General features: G+C 50.9%; 1 protein-coding gene across 5 annotated transcripts in view; it reads left to right on the plus strand.

Moving 5' to 3' along the window:
- The first annotated feature begins 2951 nt into the window (after positions 1–2951).
- The window catches only part of TET3 (tet methylcytosine dioxygenase 3), a 159467-nt gene continuing 136014 nt past the window's right edge, over positions 2952–26404 (plus strand). Inside the window, exons 1-2 of one of the 5 annotated variants that reach the window (XM_065584393.1) lie at positions 2952–3255; positions 4795–5612. In XM_065584393.1, the coding sequence (XP_065440465.1) occupies positions 5298–5612 (315 nt within the window). In that variant the 5' untranslated portion in view covers positions 2952–3255; positions 4795–5297. Of the gene's footprint in view, positions 3256–3981; positions 4108–4794; positions 5613–26404 lie in introns of those variants that run through there. The other 4 variants (XM_042859282.2, XM_005286506.4, XM_042859283.2 and 1 more) reach the window with 4 other exon arrangements.

A 26404-nucleotide genomic window follows, 5' to 3' on the forward strand; every position in this document is an offset into this window, starting at 1 on the left:
GCCTGCAGCCAAGCCAGCAGGAGCTCTGCTGCACTTGTCTTTGCTGGCACTGGTGCATTGCATTGAGTTTGGAAAAGCTGGTAGAAAATGCAGGGAAAAGTGGCGCTGCTTCTGCACTTAGACTCAGAGAAATGTTGGGCTGGAAGGGACCGCGGAGGTGATCGAGCCCAGCGGTGAGGCAGGATCAAGTCAACCTAGACCAGGGGTCGGCAACTTTTCAGAAGTGGTGTGCCGAGTCTTCATTTATTCACTCTAATTTAAGGTTTCGCGTGCCAGTAATACATTTGAACATTTTTAGAAGGTCTCTTTCTATAAGTCTATAATATATAACTAAACTATTGTTGTATGTAAAGTAAATAAGGTTTTAAAAATGTTTAAGAAGCTTCATTTAAAATTAAATTAAAAGGCCGAGCCCCCTGGACCAGTGGCCAGGACCCGGGCAGTGTGAGTGCCATTGAAAATCAGCTTGTGTGCCGCCTTTGGCATGCGTGCTACAGGTTGTCTACCCCGACAGGTGTTTGTCTAGCCTGTTCTTACAAACCTCCAGTGACAGGGATTCTACAACCTCCCTTGGAAGCCTGTTCCAGAATTTAACTACCCTACCCTTAGAGTTAGAAAGTTTTCTCCTGATATCTAACCTAAATCTCCCTTGCTGCCGGTTAAACCCATTACTTCTTGTCTGACCTTACACTGAAGAAACATTGGGTAGGATGAATGTAAGACTATCCTTTTATGGTTAGTACTGCAGAAGCCCTTTAGAGGCACCAGTCAAGGATCTGGGCCCCATTGTGTTAGGTGCTGGATGTACCCCTAACAAAAAAGCCCCAAACAGCTTGCAGCCTAAGAGGGATGACAGGTGTATACAACAGATAGACGGGGGTAGCACAAGGTAACAGTGAGATGATCGTGTCATGTAGCAAGCAACAGCTGCAGCATGCAAATTACCTGAACGTTGTTCAGTCTTTGACTTATTAAAGGTGCCGATCCCTGGCATTAGACAAACATAAATTCAAAGAGGACTGAGCTTGATAACAAAGTCTCTGTCCCCCATCAACAACTAATCACGGTGCCTAGATGCTACAAATCTCTAATTGCTTAAATATAAATCCTTAAATTATCATGATTGTTACTTGCATTAGGGTAGTACCTGGAGGCTCTGGTGCTGATTGAAGGCCTGGTGTGCTAGGCGCTGTACAAAGACATAGTGAGAAACTGTCCCTGCCCTGGAAAGCTGAGCTCATCCTGCTTTCTCTATGGCACAGTCTATATCAAACTGGGAAAACTGATTCCTAGACTGAAAACAAAGAAGGGTTATCTTGTTAAGGGCCCCTTCAAAATAAAAGCCAGGCTCACAATAACAAATCAAGTGTGTGCATTGTCCAGGCCCTGAGAGTGGCCCTACAATAGCAAAACCAGAGTATGTATGACCAAGTCATCCCCAGAGTACCCTACAATAACAAACCGGTGTGTGCATAAACCCAGCTCCTAAGGTGCCCCTACAGTAACAAACCAGTGTGTGCATAAACCCAGCCCCCAAGAGTGACCCTACAATAACAATCTCCCTCATCTGTGGTTTGGCTGACAGACTGGGGTGGTGCCAGACTCAGCCAGCAGGGGGAGCCAGAGGGAAGAGGCCAGCACCACTGCCAAGGACTGCCCAGGCAGGGAGTGAGGGGGAGAAAGGCCTAGAGCACATGAGGGTTTGGGGCATAGGGGAATGTAGAGGGCACAGAGGACACCTGTCAGGCCCCCTCCAAACTGGGAGGAGGGGTTCTGCTGGGAAGGATGCAGGCACCCCCTACTGATGACATGGGGACAGAAGACTGGGGAGGGGGAACACATAGTGCTGGGGGGGTACAGGAGGTGGGGGGGCACAGAGCGCTGGGGGTGGGCATAGGGAATGTGTGAGGCACAGAACTCGGGGACACAGTGCTGGGGGGGCTATGTATAGGGGGCCCAGAGCAGTGGGGGCACTACTGAGGGGAGGAATGTGGGCATAGAGTGCAGGGGAGATGGGGCATGGGAGAATGTGAGGTGACAATGTTGGGGGACATGGAAGCATTGGGGGACAAGTGTGGGGGTTCCTATGGGGTACCCAGAGTACTGTGGGGTTTGGTAGGCGCTCAGGGGCTGCAGAGTATGGGGTGGAGGGCTGGAAGAGAACTGGGTACGTGGGACCGAGAACACAGAGTCATGCGCTCACCCCCACGCTGGCACAGTCCCGGTTCTGGGGTATAAACGAAGGACATGGTGCTACTGGGAGGGGAGAGTGGGGAAACTGAGCTCTGGGGTACAGCCAGCTTCTTGTGCCTCCTCCCTCAACTTCTGGGGCACAGTTACTGCCAACCACTGTCCTGTGGCCACACCTACGATAACAGCCTCGTGTGCCCTAGACGAGCCCCATCTCCTGGAGTGACCCTACAATAACAAAGCAGTGTTGTGTAGCTCAGCCCAAGGAGGGATGCTACAATAATACCCTAAGGAGCAACCCTACAATAACAAACTAGAAAGTGCCCAGCCCACTGAAGCAACCCTATAACAACAAACCAGTGAGTGCATGGCCCAGCCCCTTGGTGTGACCCTACAATAACAAACCAGTGAACACATAGCCCAGCCCCTTGGAGTGACCCTCCAATAACAAACCAGGGAATGCATGGCCCAGCCCCCTGGAAGCATCCTACAACAACCAAGGCGTGTGCCTGCTCCCCAGCTCTCAGGACTACTCCACAATAACCCCCCAACTTGTGGGGATCCCAGCAGCTCTTAGCACAAAGGAGTGTGCGTGTGACATGATCGCCACCTTGCCCCCTACCCTTTCCCAAGTCCCTTGCTGCGCCCTGGGAAGCACCTAGCAGTGTATTGCCCTGGGAGCAGCCCAGCCCAGCCATATTTCACAGCTGATGGATAATCACTCCTACCCCCCCCCCCCCCAGCTGCTCCCCCTGGCGTGTGCACGTTCCGGGCCAGCATGTGGAAACCCTCCAAAGCCCCCGGTAGTGGGGGAGCCGCCTGCCAGCCAGCCACCGGAGGTGCGGGCAGCCTCAGGGCAGGGTCCTGCCGGGGTCCCGTCCCCCCCCCCAGCCGGCCGGGGAAGCAGCCACAGCTCTCCCCGCAGGGGAGCGGCAGCCCCCCCTCCCCTCTCCGGGGGGACAGAGGCAGAGCCTGGCTGGGCGGATCGTGCGCATGGTAAAGCCCCGGAGCCATGTGTCTCCAGCCAAGCGCCTCCGGGGGCTGGGCGCCCCGTTAGCCGGGCAGGTGAGTGCGGTTGGGCGGTAGCCCTCGGGGGTGCAGCCCCGCGGGAATGGGGGGACCCCTGGAGGGGGGACCCCAGGGAGGAAGTCTTGGGGCGCAGTAGCCCCCCAACTTCCCGTAGCACCCCGGGGGCAGGCTGCGGTAGCCGCACTCCAGGCGGGGCCGGGGGGTATCGGGTTCACCCGATGCCCCCGGGAAGGAGGAGGTTACCCGGGATCCCGCTAGCTCGCTGGTCCCGGGAAGAAGAACTGCTGGTCCCGCTGGGGGTCCCCTGGCTCCGCTCCAGGACCAGGGGGGTTCCGGGAATTTGTGCTCCTAGCAGGGGGGTCTGGCCGTACCCTCTCCGCTCCCCTCCCCCCGCATTGTGGGGGCGCTGCTCGGAGAGGAAGCAAAGTGGTTCCCCACGCCCTTCCTCTCCGCTCCCCGCAGCTGCCTGGAAACTTTCCCCATTGTCCGTCCCCTACACGGGGCTGGGGGTGAGCTCGCTCTCTGGGGCTGGGTGTGTGTGTGGGGGGGGGTTTCCCCTGCTCTGCGAGGCGCCGGAGCCCGCTGGGCTCATGGTGTTTGGAAAGAGGCCCCCTCCTGTAGCAGAGGGGGAAGGAGCTGGCTGCAGGGCTGGTGTTGCAGGAATCTCCAGAACAAAGAAGCAGAAGCAGCAGCAAGCAACGTGCTGCAGCAGCAGCAGCTGCCTTTGCAATTTGCATCCACACTTCTGCTTGTTCGTTTCCCCTCCCCCCTTCCCCCCCACTTCTCCTCCCTTCCCCCCACTTCTCCCGCATGCACTTCTCTCTCTCTTCTTTATCTCCGTGCCGATTCACACGTTTGCAGGGCTATTTGCTGCACCTCTTGTTGCTGGTAATGGCTCTTTGTGTATTGGGGGCTGGAGGGCAGTGGGGTGCTATGTGTTTAAAAAAACAACAACCCCACCTTCCAAAGCGGGGTAGATAAACAGATCTGTGGCTAATAAACTCTCTCTCTCTCACACACACACACGGCTGCAGGCAAACAAAGATCCGAAGTTAGCAGCGAAGCTGTTAAGAGGGAAAGCAGTTTGCAAAAGAGACTGAAAGTGAAGGGGTTATTAAACTTCTGCTCTCGCTCGTAACAGCAGCTTGTATCTGTCATGGTTGGGGTTTAAGGAGTCCCGATTTGCCAAGTAAAAATCGACAGCGCAAAAGTTGGGGAGTGGATCTTCTCCACGAGTGGTGGGAATTTAAAGGGGTTCTGGTTTAAGCTATCAGTATCTTAGAACAGTGTTTTAAATGTACCTTTTCCTGGAGGACGTTTTTTTTTTTATTTTGGGATTTGTAATACTTGCTTTAATTGCAACTTCAATGTTTAAGTGCTTGTTTTTGGAAATGACTTAGTGTTGGGGAACGGCACACAGTCATTTTAATTTTGAGTTCTTAGCCTTACCATGTAAGTTACCTTGTTTTGGCACTTGATCTGGTGGTGTGAGTGGGAGTGAAAATGATTTAGAGCTACAAAATTACTACGGTTACAGTCTGTCGTGTTTTTTTTTTTTTTTGCTTCCTCCACCAGAAGACACCTTCTTGGCTCCTATCTCTTCGAGATCCCCCAGTCTTAGCTAGAGAGAGAAGCTTTACTATTATTTTGTCCTGGAGACTTCAGCAACCTAGGAGATTACAACTAAACTCTGCAAGTTTCCAAGTCACCACTCCCCTGCCCACCCCCCTGCCTACCCTCCCCCCAAAAAGTGTGGTGGCATCCAGGATGATCCCCTCGCAGAGGGTCTCTAAGAAAACAGAACTTAGAGTGTGGGAAGGAAGCACCCCAAGAAGAGAGAAATCACTCGGGTGTAAAACCAGATGAACTGCAAAGAGGGTGGAACGGAGCTGGAAGGTTTGGCAGAGCGAAGAGACTGAACTAGTGGAGTGATCGCATTTTTTTAGCTATAGATTTGTATTCCCCATTTTTAGTAAGGGGGAGACGCCCCCCACCTTTACCAGTTCTTTGGCATCCTTCAGTATTTAGGTCCAGCAAAAAAAAAAAAGTGCTCCCCTGCCTTGATCCAACAAGGAGCCATGAAGAAATTCCAGTCGTTGCTGCAGCTTAGGAATGAATCGGCAGGTGCCTACAGCTTCCCTGAAGGCGGCGAGATGTTGAGTGCCTGCGAAGGCGGCTTTCTGATCCTGGAGAAGAGTGACGTCTGTCTTGGTGTGGACGCCACCGGCCAGGCGCCAAAGAAACGGAAGCGCTGTGGGCTCTGTGTCCCCTGCTTGAGGAAGGGGAATTGCGGTGCCTGCACCCACTGCGTGAACCGAAGGACCAGCCACCAGATCTGCAAAATGAGGAAGTGCGAGGCGCTGAAGAAGAAAAAATCGGTGCTCCTCAGAGAGGTGAGTGCCCGATTGGGCTGTTGAATGAGTTTGCGTGGCTGGTAACGGTGCGTGAAGTCCGTGCTTTCCACTCCCACTCCACGGGGAGCTCTGAAAGCTTAGAAATACTACACTTCCTGCATCTTCCTGGTTTGCATAAGTGGGGGGATAACTGGTGGAACTCCCCGGTGCAGGATAATATGGAGGCAGGTAGCAAAGATGCAACTCAGGAAACCTATTAAAATAGGGCCCAACAGTTATGGGTGAGTTCTGCCCTCTGACCTCCTGGGTATGTTTTCCCTACGGCTCTGGCACCTGGTGTTGTCCTCGGTGCTCGTGCAGCCCTGGTGACAATGACTACAGAGGGGGGAATTTGGCTTATTGACTGTAGTGGGGTCACAGGGATTTCAGTGAAAGTGGAATTTGGTCCTTGTGTGTGAAAAGTGCGAGTAATCGTGGTCTGTGGGGGGAGAAGTGCAGGTGGGTTGGCTGGCTGTGGGGTGAAATTGAGCTCCCCAATCTGGGGTTTAAGGCTCCTTCCACATCACTTTGGGGATGCTTTGGGCTCCTATAAATGCAGATCCTGTTGGCTCCTACTTTGGCCTCATCTTCTCCCCCCCAATCCCAAGCAGTCCCCTCGGCCTTAGCCTATGTGAAGACATCCTAGAGGGCAATTCCATGGCATACTGAGGGTGTGAAGGCACTGGCCCCTGCTTCCGTCTCACCCCTCCTGTGCAACCCCTGTGCAGGGCATCAGTGGTGTGGAGGGCCTTATGCTGACTCCTCTGTCACTGGGTGAATTTCTTCCTTGTGTGAACAGTGCCACCTGCAGGGAGGCTAGCTTGGATACAAATGAGAGAGGTACTATCAATCCTTATGCTTCAGGGCTCTAGCTGATCCCTGAGAAGGGTCAGGAAGAAATTCTCTTCTTCCTTCAATGGCAGAGCATTGCATTATTTGGTGCCATTACGGAGCATCTAGGATTCACAGGACTTGTGAGACTGGATCAGACCCAAGGTCTTTCTAGTTCAGTAACCTGTCTGACAGTGGCTGGCGCCAGAAGCATCAGGGAAGTTGCAGGAAACCTAATTCCTAGTACTTGAAAATTGGATTAAGACCAGGAGCCTCTGGCACTGGGGACAGGATACTGGATGAGATGGACCATTGGGATATTGGGGGGGTGGGGCGGAGTTCTCAGGGTAGTTGCATGAAAAATGGGATCTTTATTTCTTTAAAAGCTGACCCCGCTTCCTGTCGCTACCTGGGAAACCACAGCTGTGGCCGCCAGCTCCTCTTTGATTGCTGTGGAATTGATTGGGGTGTCATGTGCAGAGCTTATGATCTCAGGGGGGCCAGCTATAGCGAAGGCAAATGCACCTTTAAACAAAGATCCTGTGTCCAAGCCCTGGCTGGGTAAGAAACGACGCAGAAATGATCAGTCTGTGCCGATGCTCACAAAGGGAGTTTGCTCTTCTAGGAAGAGGTTGGATGGGAAGATAACTTGGACGCGTTTGGGCTGACATTTGGTGGTGGCCCTCCTGTCTCTCAGTGTGCACATTATCTCGTGCTGCTCTTAAGCCAAACTGGCTTGCGACAGCAAAGAAAATATTTGTCCAGCTCGGAGAGCTGCGGGGGGAGCGGGGCATGGAAGTGGCATGAGTCAATTGTTGTGCATCGCGGCTGGAGCTGGCTAAGAGAAGAGTCTTCTTCTGAGCACCGTATTGTAGTGATGTACACAGCTAGGGGAAGTTGTTTGAATCTGCAGAGCAAGGTTTTCTTAGGAGAAACGTGCCCCTGTGTACCCTACTTTTATTATTTATTTAAATCGTGGTCCGGATTGGCACGCCTGTTGTGCTAGGGGCTGCACAGACCCATAGGCAGACATGGTTCAGGCCCCAAAGAAAGTCAAGATGCAACAGGTGAGTCTCACAAAGGGGCGGAGGAGCGAGTGGGACGGGAAAAGGAACGGAGAGGCTAGAAGTGTGCAACTTGATGCTTGCAACTCACAAGAATTCCCGGTCAAATTAGCATCCCCTCCCGTTCCTGGGGAAAAGTTACCCTGGTCTGCCTGCCTATTCTTTTAATAAGGTGTCAAGTACCAGCCACCTCTCTCTTTGCATGGGGTTCTCAAATTTTGTCACAGTGTGGACCATCTCTTCATGTTGAACATGGCTCGAGGATCCCTCCCCTCCTGTTTGCCGGTCCCCAAGCCCCACCTCCCTTCCCGCTTGTGATCACGAAACATCCCGGTCCGCAGCAGTTGCTTACGTGGGAAAGTGTCAGTAGGGTGGTAGCATTCATCACCGCAGCCGCTTCTTCGAATGTAGTTTAGCAGCTGGAACAAAAGTGGAGAGGCAGCACAGCTTTCCAGACCACCATCTGGCAACCTTAGCATTCTTCTTACTGCAGCTTCGGATTGTTTGAAATCCAAACTACCCCAGCTGGAAGAAGAGCTCATAGATTCTGAGGCCAGACGGGCCCACCATCTAGTCTGCTCTCCTGGATGACACAAGCCACAGAACTTCCCCAAATAATTCCTAGAGCTGATTGTTTAGGAGAACATCCAATCTTGATTTTAAAATTGCCCATGATGGAGAATCCACCATGACCCTTGGCAAATTGTTCCAATGGTTAATTACCCTCACTGTCAAATTTTTTTGCCTTACTTCCAGTCTGAATTTGTCTAGCTTCAACTTCCAGCCTTTGGATCATGTTAGACCTTCCTCTGCTAGATTGAAGAGCCCATTATGAAATGTTTGTTCCCCTGTAGATACTTTAGAGTGTAATCAAGTCAACCTTTAACCTTCTCTTTGTTAAGCTAAATAGGTTGAAACAATCCCAGATAAGGAGACCTTCCATGGGGGGGAGCGGGGGAGAGCTGAGATGGACATTGTATGTCCCTCTTCCTGCAGCTCTGATCCTCCGTATAACTCCACCTAGGAAAACCAAGGAAACCTGCTTCATTCTGTAGAGCAAGATCCTATCAATAAAGCATCTCTGAGTGAGAGCTATAAAACAAGACTTGCAGCATTATATAGGACAAAGATTACAAATTTCTGGTTTTACCGGCTGGGGTGGTTGCTACATTCTGGTTAAAAATGTTGCACATGTAATTCTTAAAGAGACAGAGAGATCGGGAAGTAGCAGCAAATTCCTTTCCCCTTTGGAGCATACCAAGTTGAAATACTTCTCTTTGCACGCTGCTGTCTGCCACGCAACAGGCTACTTTGCCCTATGCTGGCTGCGTTTTAGCTGTTTGTACGAAGACTTGATCTAGGCACAGTTTCATCCCTGGTAAAACCATGTCAGGGGTGTGATTTTTCTGTTTGTTTTTAAACCAATATATTTATTCTGGTTCAACCCTTCGTGTGGATACCGTTACACCAGTATCAAGGTGCCTTATACTCATGCTGGATAAAAATCAATGATTTTTTTTAAAAGGATTTATTTAAAATTTAAATTAAATAGGTTTATTTTTTTAAAAAGAAATGTATTACATTTGAAAATATGACAGCCTGTGCTTATTTTAAAGAAGCACAAGATGGAGAGAGCTCAGTCTAGATCTTCAAGAGTGACTAATGATTTTGGTGGGGTGTCCAGATTGAGGGGTACTTAATAGCCTGATTTTTCAGAATGTGCCATGCACTCACACTCTGAAAATCAGACCCCTATAAGGTGTTGTCTCAAGTTGGACACCCGCAAAATCACTAGTCACTTAAGAAATGTTGGGGTAGTGTTTGGGGAGACCCAGAACTGTTGATCCAAGATGACATGGCAACTTAGTGTTATATGGCATGAAACTAAAGACATAGCTTGTGAGGTTTTTTGTTTGTTTGTTTGGATCACATTCCTGGGCTTTCACTTGAAATTACTGGAAAAGGGTATGGAAAGATGCCATCAAATAAATGATCTTGGCATATCTCCTAAAAGTGGAGGAAACGTGAAAATGTAACAGACTGTTGGTTATTTTTGGTTAGATGTTTGCTTTCCCATCATCTTTAAATTAATCTTTCCGGGAATGGAGTGTGATGGGTCTACAACTCTTTAGGTTTCCAGGGGGAAGCTTAGATATCGCTGCTGTCCTGTTAACCAGCTTGTTTGCTAAACAATGTTGCTCCTCTGGATGTCCTGCTTGTCAGATTCCTCATGCTTCAGGGCATCTGCTAACCTCTAGCTATTGGGGGTCAGGAGACAACTTTCCCTGGGGACAGGTTATCCCAGACCTGCCTCCTGCAGGGTTTCATGCACCTTGTTCTGAATCGTTCGGTGCTGGCCATCATCTGTGTTGGGGTATTGCACTAGCTTGACCGCTGCTCTGATCCAGGTATGTCACTTCCTATGATGCTCTTACTATAGGCCTAAATTCTGCAATCTTCACTCATGCAAGCTGTTGCATTGAGAGGTCACTCGGGCAACTTGTCCAAGGTAGGGACTACTCAACATGACTGAGAGTGGAAGACTTGGGCTCCTTTTTCTCAGCACAGGTCTCAACACAACTCATTGTCTTCTGGTTCTGGAGAGCAGAGTCCGATCTGTCAGGGACTGAACCGTCTCCTGGCTGGATTTCAAGGGATCTCTCTGTCTTTAGCCTGGAAACAGACTTGCTTGGCTTTTAAATGGCTGCACCTCCTGGCCCAGCTGTCTGTGTCAGTGCAATAATAAGGCCCCTTGGGATATGGGTGTGGAAAGTTGCTTTCTGACCGGATCAAATAGGGATGTATTAGTGCTGTTGGACAAGATCTCCTCTGGAATACTGTGTGCAATTCTGCTCACCCGTGTTGAAAAAAAGACTAATTCAGACTGCGAGAGGTGTAGAGAAGGGTGCTGGGATGGTCAGTTGAATGGAGAGCCCCGAGAGGAGACTGAAAGAGCTTGGCTTGTTTAGCCTAGTAAAGCAATGACTGCCAGAGGATATGATTGCCCTCTATAAATACATCAGGAGGGTAAACACCAGGGAAGAGAGAGAGCTCTTCAAACTAGAGGACAATGGTGGCTCATGAACAAACATAGGTTGAAAGTTAGGCGGTTTCTAACCATTGGAGGAGTGAGGTTCTGGCCCAGCTACCAATAGCAGGAGTGGGGGCAAACTACCTAACTAGCTTGAAGATGGAACCTGCTAAGTTTATGAATGGGACCTAGTGACAGCGTTGCCTGTGATAGCCAGGGACTGGACTCAGTGACCCAGGACGTCCCTGTGTGTCATGCGGTTTTAAAACGAAAACATGTGCAGTTACGACTCCTGCCTAAATGTTGAGGTTGTTATTTCATTGTTGGCTGCCGGGTGGGGAATCTTGCCCTACCTTAGACAACTGGGGAGGAGGAATAGAATATCTCAGGGGTGAGGTTTTAGACTTCTTGATTGTTCAAAGAATATCCATTCTGCATAAGCACCCGGATACTGTCTCTTGGTCTCTTCTTTCTCCGTGTGAATTATTCACCTGCTCTCCCTCTCATTTCATGTCCCCCCCCCCCCCCCCGCTCTCTCTCTCAAGTGTCTCCAGCGGAAGACAAGCGCTTTCCAACGGCACAGTGGCACTTGTAACTCCTGCACAGCCGGGTTTTCCGCACCATGCTGGTAGCAGCGTGAAACTGACGAAGAGCAATCGCGTTCGCGGTTCATGTCCTAGCACCCCTGCTGGGTGAGGGCTCAGGTGGGGTTATGCTGGAGGAAGATGGGAGTCTGCTGCTAGAGGGGCTGGGAGGAAAGAGGAGCTGCTGTATTGGCGGAGGTCGGAATCTCGCTATTCTGCACCAGTCTTAATTTCTGGGTCTTTATGCAGGTTGGATATTCTTAGGGATGGATTGATCTTGAATGATCAATGAGAGAGAAACTCAGATGATTTAGAATGGGGGCAGCTGTGTGGAAAAATAGCCACCTCTGGGCATTATAAACTCTTTGCTCATTCCAGGGCCCGTTGGGCAGGAGGTCAGATTAGATTGTGGCCTTTTCTGGCTTTGAAATAGGTGGGCTAAATTTTCAAAAGGGGTTAGTGAATTTTTAAGGTGCCGAACTTCAGACTCCCTAGAGGAATCTTATTTCCCATGAACTGCTGGGCTCCTGCCCTCTGCATCCCAGGCCTCTTTAATGTGTTCTATTGACGCCCCTAAAGCCACTCTTGCAAATCTTGGCCAGTTAATCCATGGAAGATTAGAATCTGGCTGTGGCGGGTTTAAAATAAATAAATAAAACCCTGGCAAACACCAAATTTACCTGCAGCCAGGCATGTTATTTAAAATAAAGGCTGCACCCTTTAACCCATTCCACGGCTCTGAACAGCTGTTTGACCCAAACCCTGTCTGCAGTGATGGTCTGCTGTGGTGCTCTGACGTGCAATCTCTGCTCGGGGAATGCAGGGCTTAGACATGTCATGTAAGTTTCACTAATGAAAGTTTCTCTGGGCCTTGGGAAATTGACGGCATAGTGATTCTGCCATAGCTGTTCTGGAATAACTCCCCCATGTGGATGTTCTCTTCCAAAATAAGTTGACTGTTTAGTCTGGATTAGTTACTCTGCTTTGGAAATGGACCAGCTATCCTGGAATTCCAGAATAGAATGTCCCACACTTGAATAGCGATAGCAGCATAGTTATTCCACTACAGCTATTGTTGGCAATTCCTCCGTAGACAGAACGCCTGAGTTAAGACCCTCGCTGGACCCCAAATGTCTCCTGCCCCGGGCCAGTGTGGAATAGCCCTGCTTGTACCCCAAATTTTGAGTTTTTCCCCCTCCCTCTGGCTTTAGTGCACTTTGGCTGCCGCAGGCTGTAAACCGGAGTTGGGAGAGCAGGGGATTCGCAAGCTGTCCCGCAGCAGCGACGTGATGTGGCCATGGGAAAAGCTGATCCACCGGCGCGGTTACCAGTGGTTTAGTTATGTGGAAGGAGGGGGCGGCTGCCTCTCGTTCCACCCTTTCTGTGCCTGCCAGCATCTCAGAAACCTCTCCTAGTGCGGAATTGTGTGGGAGCACTGCATCTCTCAGGCAGACGCTGCCAGGCTAGTGTTCTCTAGCTATATAACCCAGTACACGCTGCCCCTGTTGACTGGCGGGCAACTTCCTGTCAGTTAATGACTAATTTTCCAGTTTCTATCGAGTTGCTCGGCTGGGTGAAGAGAGTCAGCATTCGTGGAAGAGCTGGCAGATCAACTCATAACAAGACGCTTATTTCTTTGGGGCTGTCATGGCATTATTTCATCGCTCAGGTTTGGAGCCGGGGCTGAACGTTGGTGGGGGCGGGCCGTGCTCATCACCTGTTACGTTAGGGATTTGGAAGGAGAAGCCAGTTCAATAATCAGCGCTCAATGTGGTTTGGTCCTGAGAGGGGATGTGATTTGCCTGAGGTGGGTGGGAGAGCTGGGGATAAAACCAGGGCTCCTGATTCCCGGTCTAGTGCTAGATGCATTGGGTTGTGCAACCCTAGAGTGAGAGGAACATTGAAACACATATAAAATCCCTCAGTGGTGGTAATATAGACGTGATCCCAACCTTTACACAAGTGCAAGATGAGGAGGAGCTATGGGCCTTCTTAAGGAATAGCATCTACAGTATTTTCTGTATTTAAGCCATGAAAAGGCTTCCAAACAGTCTCAGGTAAATTCCCCATGTTCTTCCAGTCTAAACAGCCCCACTCTTCCTAGGAGGGCAGAACTGCAGTTGTGGCTCCCATGGGAACATCTGGAATCACACCCTGATGTGCTTCAGAAGGCAATGTCAACACTGGGTTTTGGGGACCGTGGGAGCAAGCCTACCAGCCCGAGTCAAGACACTCGGGTAGTAGGGCTCACGCTAGAGCCCTGTGAAGTTGTGGCTTGAATTACCACCAGGCTCTGAACCTAAGAACAGCCATGTTGGGTCAGACCAATGGTCCATCTAGCCGGGTATCCTATCTGCTGACAGTGGCCAGTGCCAGGTGCTTCAGAGGGAATGAATCGAACAGGGCAGTCATTGAGTGATCCATCTCCTGGCATCCAGTCCCAACATCTGGCAGTCAGAGGTTTAGAGACACCCGGAGCATGTGTTTGCATCCCTGACCATCTTGGCTAATAGCCATGGATGGACCTGTCCTCCATGAACTCATCTAGTTCTTTTTTGAACCCAGTTATACTTTTGGCTTTCACGACATTCCCTCAGCAATGAGTTCCACCGGTTGACTGTGCGCTGTGTGAAGAAGTACTTCCTTTTGTTTGTTTTAAACCTGCTGCCTATTACTTCCATCAGGCGACCCCTTATTCTTGTGTTACGTAAACAGGTAAATTACACTTACTTTCCCCGCACCACTCATGATTTTGTAGACCTCTGTCATATTCTCTCCCACAGTCATCTCCTGTCCAAGCTGAACAGTCCCAGTCTTTTTAATCTCTCCTCATAAGCTCAAGGGCTGCTTACACAGCTATCTTTAGGGTGCTAGCGTGAACCCCGCGAGCCCGAGTCTGTTGACTCGGGCTGGGAGTCTTCCTCCAAAATGCAGTGTAAACATACAAGGGCACTGGGGGGGATGTCCAGGAACTGCCCGGCTGTAGCGCCTAGCTCATCCCTGCTACAAGCTGATGGGCAGCTTCCCTGATTCTCCAGTGCACAAACTTCTCAGAATGAGGGGTGGAACAGAGCTTTGCTTATTGCCTTCCGAGGGTATATATCACTTAGCCTGGAGGCGATTGCTGGGCTATTGGAAGAGGAATTCTCTTCCTGTCAGTCCCCCCACTCCCCACCACTTACTCCAGCTCCTGGAGTAGGTGGGGGAAGGGCAGAGGTGCTCATGAAGCAGAATGCAGATGGAGGGATTTAAACTTCTCTGGCTGTGGTGCTGCTTGGCTGGGCTCCCCTCCTGAGCTTGTGCTCCAGAGAACGTCCAGCATCGGGGCTTCCCCCGACCTTATACATTTACTATTGCAATAAGATCTGCCGGTGTGACCTCTAGCCCTGTATCAGGGCCTAGATCCTGGCAGGAGATGGACTCTGATCCAGGAGGTGTGCGCCATCTCATGGCTTGGCAGACGTGGCTTTGAGCTTCATGGGAGTCTACTTGGGGTCCATTCCCAACTCTGCCGTTGACACAGCAAGTCATAGCAATTCCCTATGCCCCAGTTTCCCCTGTTTCAAAAGGTGCGGGGGGTGGGTAGTGATGATGTTTACCCACCTTTGTAAAGAACTCTTTGGGAAGAGATGGTCAAATACGTGTCTGCAAAGTGCCTCGCACCAGCGTAGTAGGAAACTGGCTCCCCACCCTGAGAAGCAGGCAATGTCTAACTGAAGGATGGAAGGTGAGACAGTGGCTAGGCCGCAGGACTGGGAGTCAGCAGCCCTGCGTTCTAGTCCCAGCTCTGCCACTGACCTGCTGGGGGATCGAAGGCGAGTCACTACTTGTTTCCCTTCCCACCCATCCGGTGTGTGTCTTGGCTGTTTCGTTTGTAAGCTCTATGGGGCAGGGACTCTCCCTCTATATGTACGGTGCCCAGAACAGCGGGGCCCTGCTCTAGGTTTCGAGGGCCTCTTGGTGCTACCATAATACAGCTAACAAGGCCAGACAAAAAGCGGGTTATGTTTAGCACAGGGTCTTGTTAGTTCTGTGTTCTTTGTTTTGTTACCCTTGGACTAGGGTTTATTGGCCTCCTGGAAGAACGGGGGCTTGGAGGAGAAGAGAGTTGAAGCAACGTGGAGCTGGTCTATTTTTGGGCTAGGCTCTGGGGATTAGTCCACAAAACTTGACCCCTCTTCATCTGCCTGTTACTGATTTGACTCTGAGATTCTGATCTCCCATTTGCACTGCTATAACTCCAGAGTTGCTCCGTTGACGTAAGTGGAGTGACTCTGGATTAAAGCCAGAGTGAGTGAGGCCTTGTCTACACTACGGGTGCTACAGCACCAGAACTGTGACTGTAGTGCCGTAGTGTAGATGTTTCCTACAGCAATGGGACAGTTGCTGTAGGAACTCCACCAGGCGAAGTGTAGACCAGGCCTGAGAGCGGAATCTGACCTCTAGCTCCAAGGCCAGACTTGTTTCTGGCATTGTCAGGGGTGACTTGGCTCTTCTGAGGAGCAGAATTAGCTTCGTCCTTGGGCATGGTTGATTCTCTTGGACTGCAGAAAACACCCGTGTGTGTGAGGCCCCTGATGTCAGGTGTTGGCTTACGAGCTCCAGGCTAAAGCAAGAGGGTGGATTTCTGTAGGTGAGTAACACTTGTGACTCCTTTTCTCCTCCCTCTCACTTAGGAACCCAGCAGGCCAGCTCCTGCTGTGTATATTCCAGGCCTTGTGTAATCACCTGGCCCAGGGGGACAGGTGTGGGATTTCACAAATCATTAGTGGCGCTTACAGCAGAGTGAATTTTGCAATTGAAAGAGCCTCTCACAGGCTCCTCCTCCCGGCTCCACTTGCAGACCTCTGAGCGTGCTGCCGGGTTTGCTTCAGTGCTCTGGGTTTAATCATCCAGGTATCTAGGAAGGGGTTAGCTGTGGAGCTGGGTCAGGAGATGCCTAGGTCCGTGCCCGCTGTCTCTTCTTTTCTGCCCCAAGGAGTCTCGCGTTGGTGAGGTGTGTGTGTATTTGTGATTAGTCGATTGGCTGACGGATGATGCTGGCCACTGAGCTGAGTTTGGGTCTGCTGAAGGGCGCTTGGACCTGGTGTCCAGTGCTGCTGGGCACCCTCAGCCCCCTTTGGTTCCCCTTGGAGCGGGGGGCACTCAGACATTGGGACGTCCTTTGACAGCGTAGAACTGCCCAGCGCTTATGCGGTGGAGAGGGGACGGGACTGAGAGTCGGGAGACCTGGATTCTTCTATTCCAAGCTCTGCTACTGACTGTCTGTGCGCCCTTGGGCAAGTGCCGTCCTCTCTGGGCCTCCATTTCTCTCCTTGCCCTGCGGCTGAGGGGGGGCAGCGGGAGGTGGAAATGGTGCTTCATGACGCTTGTTGAGATCCTCAGATGGGAGGTGCTCTAGGGATGCTAAGTGTAACTCCTCATAACCACAAGTAGCCTCATGTAGTACGTAGATGCAGGATGGGAAGGGTGGAGTTGCTCTTCCAACTTCCAAGGACAAACACAGCCCTGGGAGGATCTCTGATTCCCGAGGAGTCCTGGGTGAGCCACAGCTCGTTCCACGAATTTAGCCGTTTTAGTCCATCCGTGAGCAGCCTTTTTATTTTTTTTAAACCCTTTTTCTTTTAGTAGCTGAGTTTGTGGGTTGTTAGGTTCCATGAGGCTGGTTCAGCCTGTGGGTCCCTCCTCCCAGCTTGGAGCAGACTGGGGGGAAAGTGGGAATGGGGCTGCTAGCTGGATCTGCTAACCATGTGCCCTGCTGCAGCTCAGTGGCAGAGCAGCTCTGTGGCTTCTTCCTTCCTTGAACCTCCTGGTCGACTTAAGTTGGGGAGGGCAGGGAACGGGCCCCTCCTCAAACCTGGAGTGAATGCAACCCAACTGCATTTAGGGGTTTCCCTCTGCTGGGGGGTGCGAGCTGTGTGTGTCCAGGCTTCTGCTCAGAATGAACCCGGAGTGAGTGAGACTCTGTTTCAGCGTGCGGGAAAGTGGAACTCTCTAGATGGTCTGTACCGGGTCGATCTCTGTTCCACCTACACTGATTTCATTGGTTTCAGGGTGATAGCCGTGTTAGTCCGTATCAGCAAAAACAAGGAGGAGTCCTTGAGGCACCTTAGAGTTAGTCTCTAAAATGCCACAAGGACTCCTCATTCTTTTTACTGATTTGATTGTATTCTATATAGGCAAGCTTGGCAGAATTTGATTTTTATTTTTCTCTAACTTTGATGGATGAGATCGGCGTTTATTTTTAGCAGTTTTGTTCACAGTTGCATGCGATGCTGCATTTTTAATTTTTTTTCTATCCATTTAAATGTTCCCAGTTGCAGGGTGTTATGGGGGGGGGGTTAGACAGTAAGGGGAGGGTAGAACAATAATTATTTAAGAAGGGTAGAGATTGAGGTTCAAAAAGTTAAAGCTTTATAACCGTTAAATCACAACTTGTCAATATCACGTGTCCAGATGTACAAAGTAAATATCCTTAAATCAAACTCTCAGAAAAATGCTGCTTGAGACCATATAGAATTTTACAGATAGGTCAGTAATTATTATCGATGGAAATAATTTTTTGTTAATTTGTGTGCGTGTACAGTGACGTAGACCTTTACCAATAAAAATCAACCCCCTCCAAGTCTGTACCTCGGTTTTCATACCAAGCTCCTCACCGTAGGATCTGAGTGCCTTCCAACAGTACCTTTAGCAACATGGTAAACAGCTGTCACATGTTGTTTGTTCTCATCCTTCCTCCAGAGGGAGGAGTGTGGGAAGCAGAGTGCCAAGTTTTGGTGGTGTTTTTTTATTTTGTATTTGTTAAATAAACATACCTGTTGCTCTGTGTTTCTGTTAGCGAGGGCAAGGTCAAAAAAACGCACTTGGCGCTTCGAGCGGAAAGTGCTGAGGTTTGGGATGGTCTTTAGGCCATGTCTCTGCTAATGGGCTGTTGTAGCGTTGTCATATACACGCCTCCTATATGGATGGAAAGGGTTAGCCATCACTGCCGTTAAACCACCTCCGCGAGAGGTGGTAGCTAGGTGGTTGGAAGAATACTTCTGTCAATCTGGCTGTGTTTACACTGGGGGTCATAGGCGCCGACTTCTACTGGCGCCGGTGGGTGCTTGACCCACCTCTACCCCCGGCCCTGCCCCGACTCCACCCTTGCCTCGCCCCCATTCCAACCCCTTCCCCAAATCCCCGCCCCGGCCCCCCCTCCCTCCCAGAGCTTGCTACAGCTGTTTGGTGGCAGCAAGCGCTGGGAGGTAGGCGGAGGAGCGGGGACGCGGTGCGCTCAAGGGAGGAGGCAGGGGAGGAGGTGAGGCGGGGCAGGGAGCTTGGCTGCTGGTGGGTGCAGAGCACCCACTAATTTTTCTCCGTGGGTGCTCTGGGGCTGGAGCACATGGAGTCGGTGCCTATGCTGGGGATAGCGTGGTTGCTCCAGTATAGACCAGGCATCAGTTACTGGGGCAGTTCACTCCACAGTCTCGGACCGCCCCGGAGAAGATTCCGTCTCCTTCACGGACGTGCTTGATTCTTATTGTCAAGAATTCCATTGCACCAGAGGAGCGGAGTTGTCAGCCACGGGCCTGCAGTGCTAACTGGTCTGTTCACAGCCTGGGCCCAGGGTGGGGAGCGCTTGGAAGATCAGTACTGAGCCCAGTGCAAAGGGGATAGCCTGACTTCCACTGTATTGTTTCCCCTCTAGTTCTGCTTCTGGCAGTTGCAGGAACCGGGGGGAATAGGGAGATGTTGCTTTGCAACTTTCCATTTCCCAAGGCGCGGGAACTGATGCACAAGGCCACCTGGCTGCTCCCCAAACTCATCTGGCCGCTCCACTGAGAAACCACAACCTCTCCTGCTGCTGGCGGCCTGTGCCCGAAATCCCCAGCAGAGGGGATTTAACTGTAGAATGTGTTCTGCCTACACCCGCCCCCTGTCTGCTTTACTGTATGGGAGAGGTGCGTGAGCAGCACGAACCTGGCTGCCGAGCATGGAGGCTGAGGAAGGAGTCTCTCGGGGGGCCGTCGAGGTCACCAGTAAATCTTTGAGTCAGTCCTTTCATCAGCAGCTGTGGTGAAGCTCGGAGGCGGAGTGCCGCTGGTGGGAGAGCCCCAGTGATGTGGATAGCTCTGAGTCACAAAGGGTGGCAAGGGTAAGCTTCTTGCCATCAAAGGTAACCCCTGCCCCTGTGCTGCAAGAGAGTTATTCAGCTGGTAGATGGGCCCACAGCCTCAGCATTTAGGTTCCTAAATCCTACTGGCATCAATGGAAGTTAGGTGCCTAAATACCTTTGTGGCTCTGGGCCCAGGGTGTTTTTCCCTTAAATAGGGTGTGAGAATCCCGCTGTCACTAAAGTTCACCATGTTTTATCTTTCTTGATCCCCCCCGTCATCCTTAAAGATCCCGAAGGGCTTTTCCGGAATCGCATCACGCCCTGCTAAAATGCAGCTGTTTCCAAGCTGGGACGCAGCCGCTGATTAGAACAGCACACAGCAAGGCACCGGGAGAGGGAGTGAGGAAGAATGCTGTAGCTATTTGAAACTGCGGGCGGGAGTGTGGACTCTACCAAGGACATCAGTTAATGATGAGAGTGGTAGCTAGGACTTTCTAGCATTTTGTATTCTCAAAGCCCTTTACAAACCTAATCCTTGCAATGAGGGATAACAAATCTCCATTTTACAGATGGTGAAATGATTGGCCCAAGAGCTAGGACTGCAAGCCAGGGTTCCCTGCTCCCCGTCTTGTGCTCCATCCACTAAACCATGCTGCCACTAAACTTCCCCGCACCCTTGTGACAAGTGCCACCAGACCTTTAAAGCACACAGGTGGTCATGGCTTGGGGCTTGGGGCACTTCTGAAAAGTGGCACCTCCTGCAACTTGGGGCATCTGGCCCAGTTCTTGAACCAGCCAGGCCTGTCTTTGCTTAGCCTGTGAGCTCCAGCCGCCGGAGGGGGAATGGCTGCGCACCACAGCTGGAGCCGTGAAGTTTGAGCTGTTTAATGGCTTACGTGACCCGATGAGTTCTGAGCTGCTCAGAATTGAAGCGGCGGTGTGGATTCCAGTAGGTGTGCCGGAATCTAGTTGCCTGGTTAGGTCCTTGTGCTCTCCTCAAGAACAGCATTTTGCTTCCTCTCCTGAGTCACGGGCATGAGTTACAGAGCCGCGAGGAACCTTTGGTCAGTTACAACAATACTGTGCCAATCAATGCTTGTGTATCCCTCCCACCATCCTTCTCTGGGCATGGCAGGGAGGAGAGAATGAGCTACCCAAGGAAGCTACAGGTCGGAAGGTTTCGTATGGGGGTGATCCATAACCCTGCTCCACAGTGACCAGCAGCAGCAGAAGCGCTTTTCCTTTTAACCCTCTCGTTCCCAGTGGGATGGGGTGATTGGCTGAGGATTCTGAAATGTGAGTCATCCCTGATCTCCTTGGGGCGGGGATTGTCTTTATGTTCTTTGTGCGTGCCGCACCTAGCGCAGTGGGGTCCTGGTTCATGACTAGGGCTCCTATGATATACAGCTGATTCATTAATTATAATGATCTCTAATGACCGCAAGGCAGAAACTGCTCATGACCGCAGGAGTTCTATAGCTCCCCTGAAAGAGGTAAAGGGTTGGGAAAGGATTCGACCTGCCAAGAATAACTGAGCTTCTGGCTGAGTGAAGGGAGAAGGGCTTTGGAGCTGATATTTAAGATTTCAGTAGCGTTGGGGTTCTTCATTCTTTTCAAGGGTTAATTTTTCCATGCTGCAGGTGGAGACCTGCAAATCCTTTCTAGTCGCAAGTTCTGTCAGCTTGTTACCAGACCTCTGAAAGTTGGAGGCACTCATCCCAGTTTTTTGCCTGGCATCTGTCTGTCCCTGTCCGTGACTCAAGGCGGCTTGAATCTGGTTGGGCTAATTATCCCCTTGCCAGCCCTCTCTCGCTGATCTGTATAGACATGCAGATGAGGCTGCAAATGCATCTGTAACCCTTCGAGTCCTGCTGCGGCGTGCAGCCAAGAGCAATCGCCCCGAAGACTTGCTTTGCTTTGGGTCTGGACTGGTCTTGCACTTGCAACTGACTCGGACCCTTGAACGCTGTCAGTGACTCTGAGCCTATCACCGCTAACTTATTACGTGAAGTACGGTAATGTCTAGTGGGCCCGATCAATTTTGGGGCCCTGCTCTGTTAGGCGCTGCGCAGTCTAAAAAGAAAAGACAGACCAAGAGTGGGAGAAAGGAAGTCTTATTTCCACTGAGTCAGACCTGCAGCTCAGAGGCAGTTGTCCAGGCTCACCCAGGAAGTGTGTGGCATTTGCCAATTGGGCTCCAAAAAGCCTGGATGATTGCCTGTTTTGTTCATTCCTTTTGGGGCACCTGGCATTGGTCACTGTCAGAAGACAAGATACTGGGCTAGATGGACCTTTGGTCTGACCCAGTAATGCCGTTCTTATGTTCTGCAAATGCCCAGGGCCTGGTTTTGTGTTGCTCTTCTCCCAGGGTTTACACCAGACAATTCAGGAGTGAAACGCTGCCTAATCAGAGGTGGTAGCCCTTTGCACTCCCTTTGGCCTGGCGTTACCGACATGTACCAAGTCTGGGATCTCAGCTGCCCGTTTCTGGCATGTAATCCTGTTGAACTCAGCTGCGTTCCTCGCAGGAGTAAGCGTTTTCAGCCCTAGACAGTTCTCCGCTGCCAGAGAGGGCACGTGTCCAAGCGGTTCAGAACTGGCGTTACAAGCTCAGTGATTTAACGTGGACGCGTGAACGGGGCAAGAAGCCGCCTCCTCTGAAACCCCCCATGCTGCCCACTTCCATTAATTTGCATAAGTAATCGATGTCTTGTTAACAGCTCATTACTGACACTGAAAAACATGTGGTAAAAACTTCCATTCAACATTGGGGAATTTTTTACAGGCAAATTTATACTGATGGTGAAGGGAGAAACAGACCAGGTTTAAAATTACAGCTCGAAAAACAACTGCCTTGGAAACCCACCCTGTGCTGATCACCCATTTTTAGACCTGCAGATAAAGCAATCAAGAGGTTAATTCCCCCCCCCCCCCCAGCCTCTGATGAAATCTCCCTTTTGCAGGATTTAATTTCATCCCTGAATCTTACTTGTTCTCCTTTCTTCATTGCCACACAAGCGTTTTACCAGTTTTGTCTCTCCTCCCTCGTAAAGCCTTGCCTTAGAATGCCAGATTGCTCCTTTGGCTAGACTGTCCGTGAGAGAAATATATTCTTTCCTATTAACGAGAGGCGATTGCAGGCTTGAAGCCCTCTACTGTATTTCTCTCTCTGCTGCTCTGAGCACCTAATCTCTTCCTTGGGCTAGCTTGTGTGGGAAAAGATTTCCCCTTTCAGGAAGAAAGGGCTTTGAGAGTATCAAAGACTTTAGAGTGGAGGGGATGAAGGTTCATTATTTGATATCTATAACTAACACACACAATCCTTTAAAGGGATGCTGTCAAGGTAGAAATAATTGCCAGACAACTAGTGATTGAGTGCCTTGGTGTTTCTTGTTTTGTTTTGCACTCAACTTGAGATGCCTTTAAAGAGGTCTGAATTTTTCTGAGGTGCCCAGTAGGTTCTGCACATTGGGATCCCTTTAAAGGTATCTGATGTTGGCTGCTTAAAATTGCTAGTCACTCACTCCCCTCCCTTCCCCAATCTCGGCCAATTTGTTTAAAGTGCAAATCTGTTTGGCCAAGTGGTGCACAAACAGCATCTGATCTCCCCCTCCCCTGGGTGTGTTGGCATGAGATCTGCTCGCCCGAGTGCCAGGAACAGGTGGCTTTTCATTGTGAGTGTCCTGCCTGCCTGCTAGCTCAGTGAGCCAACCTAGCTCTGGGGGCTGGGTTCTCCTCCTGGTGCATCAGCAGCAGTTTGCCGAGTGCAGTCATTCCACTTACGGCAGCGCAGCAGTAGAGCTGTGCCTCAGGCCCACGGAACCCATATCGCTAGTGACAACGTGCAAGCAGGAAAGACACCTGGGAGAATCTTCAAAAGCACCCACATCGTTGTGGGGAGGGGTAGCTCAGTGGTTTGAGCATTGGCCTGCTAAACTCAGGGTTGTGAGCTCAATCCTTGAGGGGGCCATTTAGGGATCTGGGGCAAAAATCTGTCTGGGGATTAGTCCTGCTTTGAGCAGGGGGTTGGACTAGATACCTCCTGAGGTCCCTTCCAACCCTGATATTCTATGACTTAGGCACTTCAATTGCTTAAGTATTTTTGAAAAGTTCACTCCCACGCCCCCCACCCCCCCAGAGTCCAAGAGCCACTATGAGTTTGCAGAGCTGGCAGCTTGGAGGGGAGATGCCCCTCCAGATCCTTTTTACTTGCAAATTGACCTACATAGGAGACTCCAGGAACCCACCTTGCCACTGCCACTGAATCGCTTTTCAGAGTAGCTCTGCGCTTTGTGGGCCTAAACTTCCCCATCTCCTGCGCTGCCTGCTGCCACTTCCCCCACAGCAAACTGGGTGTAAAATGCTACCAGGGGTGTCGGATTAAGGCTACATCTGTGCTCACAACGCTGCAGCTGACAGCAGGCGTTCTTCCATCGCTGTAGCAAATCCACCTCTCCGAGAGATGGGAACTGGGTCGACGGAAGGATTCTGTCCCCCTGTCGGGAGATGCAAACTCCGGTGTGAATCTGTCTCTGTACCAAATGCTGTCGGGATTAGAGAGAATCTCGTTTAAAGCACTAATGATAAAAAAAAAAAGTTACTAATTTGTCAGCCCTCCCGGGAGCCAGCTGGATGCTATTTCTTTAGGCTTGGGTCCGTTTGCAGGCGCCGGAGCAGAAGGGGGACTTGAATGCCCTTGCCAGGGCAGCCCTGAATCTGCTGCTTACCAGCTTGCGGGAGCAGTTTGAGTTGCCAATGTGAAGCTAGCTCTGAAATCTCATTGGCTGAGGCTGATGTATCGGAAGGATCTCCGCTGGCCTCTGCCTGCACAGCTGCTAAGGAGCAGCACTTTGCTCTCGTTTTCCTCCTGGCCCGGCTCTTGGTGTCTGCTTGGAACTCTAGGGAGTGAGTTTAGAGGGATCGCTGCAGGGGGACGTTGGTGTATGGGGCGAAGGAGGATGGGTCAGTGGTGAGAGCATTAGTTTAGCCATTGGGGCACTAGCCTCAGAAGATGCAGGGTTAATTCCGTGCTCTGCCACAGACTCTTTGTATGACCTTGTCCAAGTCACTTAGTTCCTCTGTTGCCCATCTGTAAAATGGGATAATAGCTTTGCCCTCTCTCCTAGGGGGTAAATACATTAAAGACTGTGAGGTGCTGAGCTACTGTGGTAATGGGGGGCCAGGTCAGGATCGTAGTTAGCTAGATCCTTACCTGTCTGCTGAACTGGAGCAGGACCCGATGAGCCTCGTAGTCTTGGTTTCTTGAACTGCCGCGTTAAGGAAGAGGCAGCTGCTGTCTGCTCTGTTTTGACAGAATGGGCGCCTGAGCCAGATGCTGCTGCAGTCCTCAGCTGTGCAGACTCTGGGTACCCCCATCTCATTGCTTAGATGGCGCCTCGCCCCCTGGAGTGCTGCATTGGACTCTTCCTTAGTGGAGGATCTGTTCCTACCCCCACCGAGTCGCTCCCCCCAACTCGCAACCTACTGGGGGTTTGGTCTGCTTGCGCCTCCCTTGGTGTCCCCGCAGGCCTGCACAAGATCGGCCTCCTTAGCAGCTCCAGGCAGGATCAGCCTCTCTGCCTCCCCTCTAACATCTCCTGCAGCTGTCCTTTGCCTGCGTGCACCCCCTGCAGAGGGGACCCATCCTCTCACTCTTCTGCCTGCTGAATCCCTCCCTCCTTTGAGCTGCTGACGTCCCTGGCTAATTTAGAATGCTGCGCAGCCCACAAACGCAAGGGCTGTTACCATGCCTATACTTAAGATCTTTCAAATCTAGGCTGTGATGTTATCAGCTAAAAATTACTTTGCAGCAAAGTGTGTGTATGTGCCGCTCCAGAATAAAATGCAGTGGTATCTTCCTCCTTTTCTTTTCTTTTTTAAACTATATTTGCTTAATTAAATCTCTCTGGATATTAGCAGCCCAGGTCAGTGGAATGAACGAAAGCATCTGAATGCTTTCTGTGGTTTGAGCTTTTGTGCTAATGCATCTCATTGGGAGAGATTCCCGGAGCCAAGTGGCTAGCAAAGATCTTTGCTTGGAGGAGCTGGGCGGCATATATAGGGTGAATACTGTGACTCTCTTGATTGCATAGGACACAGGGATTGCCATTTTGGATCAGACCCATGGTCCAGCTAGTCCAGTATCCTGTCTCTGATGTTGGCCAGCACCAGATGCTTCATAGGAAGGTGCAAGAGACCCCCTCCTCTCCCAGTAGGCAGACGGGTAACCTGCCTTCCCTGAGGCTCCTCCCAGTCCCCAAACCTGAAGCGTGCGGTTTGACTCTGTTAGCACTAACCATTCTAACTGCGGATATTCTCGTTATCCACACAAACATCCAGTCCCTCTTTGAATTTTGCTAAATTCTTGGCCTTCGTGGTGTCCTGTGGCAGTGAGTTCCACAGGCTAATTGCACAGAGTGAAAACGAATTTTTCTGTTTTTTTCCGGTATGAACCGGCCACCTTTTCAATTTCGTTGAATAAATCGCCTTGTTCTTTTATGTACTTTTATCATGTCCCCTCTGGCTGGTGGTGATCTGGGCGCTGCTTGAACTGCAAAGAGACTATGTCCCTTGGGATTTTCCTTGATGATGATCATGTCTCCTCTTATTTGTCTCCTGCAAACCATCCCAGTCGTTTCATTCTCTCTTCCTATGAGAGTTTTCCTAGGATCCTCTGGCTGGATGTGAGTTTCACAGTTGGCTCAAGACTGGTCCCAAGAGGGATGGTGGGGGGCTGATAGCACAGAGGTAGCTTGTACACAAAGCTGGGATGAGGGATGGGAACCCAGTGGCTGGACAATGTGCTACTAGTGCTGACTGATGCTACCCCGGGTGGCTGGCGGCTGGAATGTAGCAACACTGCTGGCGAGGGATGGGCAGCCAATTCTGAGCCCGGTTAATTGATGCAACTCCACTGATTTAGACAGTGCTACTTAGGATTTATGTTAACCTGCTTGAGCTCTGAATCTGGCCCATGCATTCCTACTCTGGATTGACACCACCTAGCTGTTTGGGGTCTGAACCTGGCCAGCCGACTCTTGTGTTGCTTGCAGATGGGGTGGATGGACGGTTTAATCAGCGGTGGCTTATAGCTCTGCGTGTAAAACAACGAGCACAGCAGAAACAACTTGCGCTGCTGGAGATTGGCTCCTGACCCACCCACCTGCCCTGCTGCAACTGCC

The sequence above is a fragment of the Chrysemys picta genome, chromosome 2, assembly GCF_011386835.1.
Source record: "Chrysemys picta bellii isolate R12L10 chromosome 2, ASM1138683v2, whole genome shotgun sequence".
Classification (NCBI taxonomy): domain Eukaryota; kingdom Metazoa; phylum Chordata; order Testudines; family Emydidae; genus Chrysemys; species Chrysemys picta.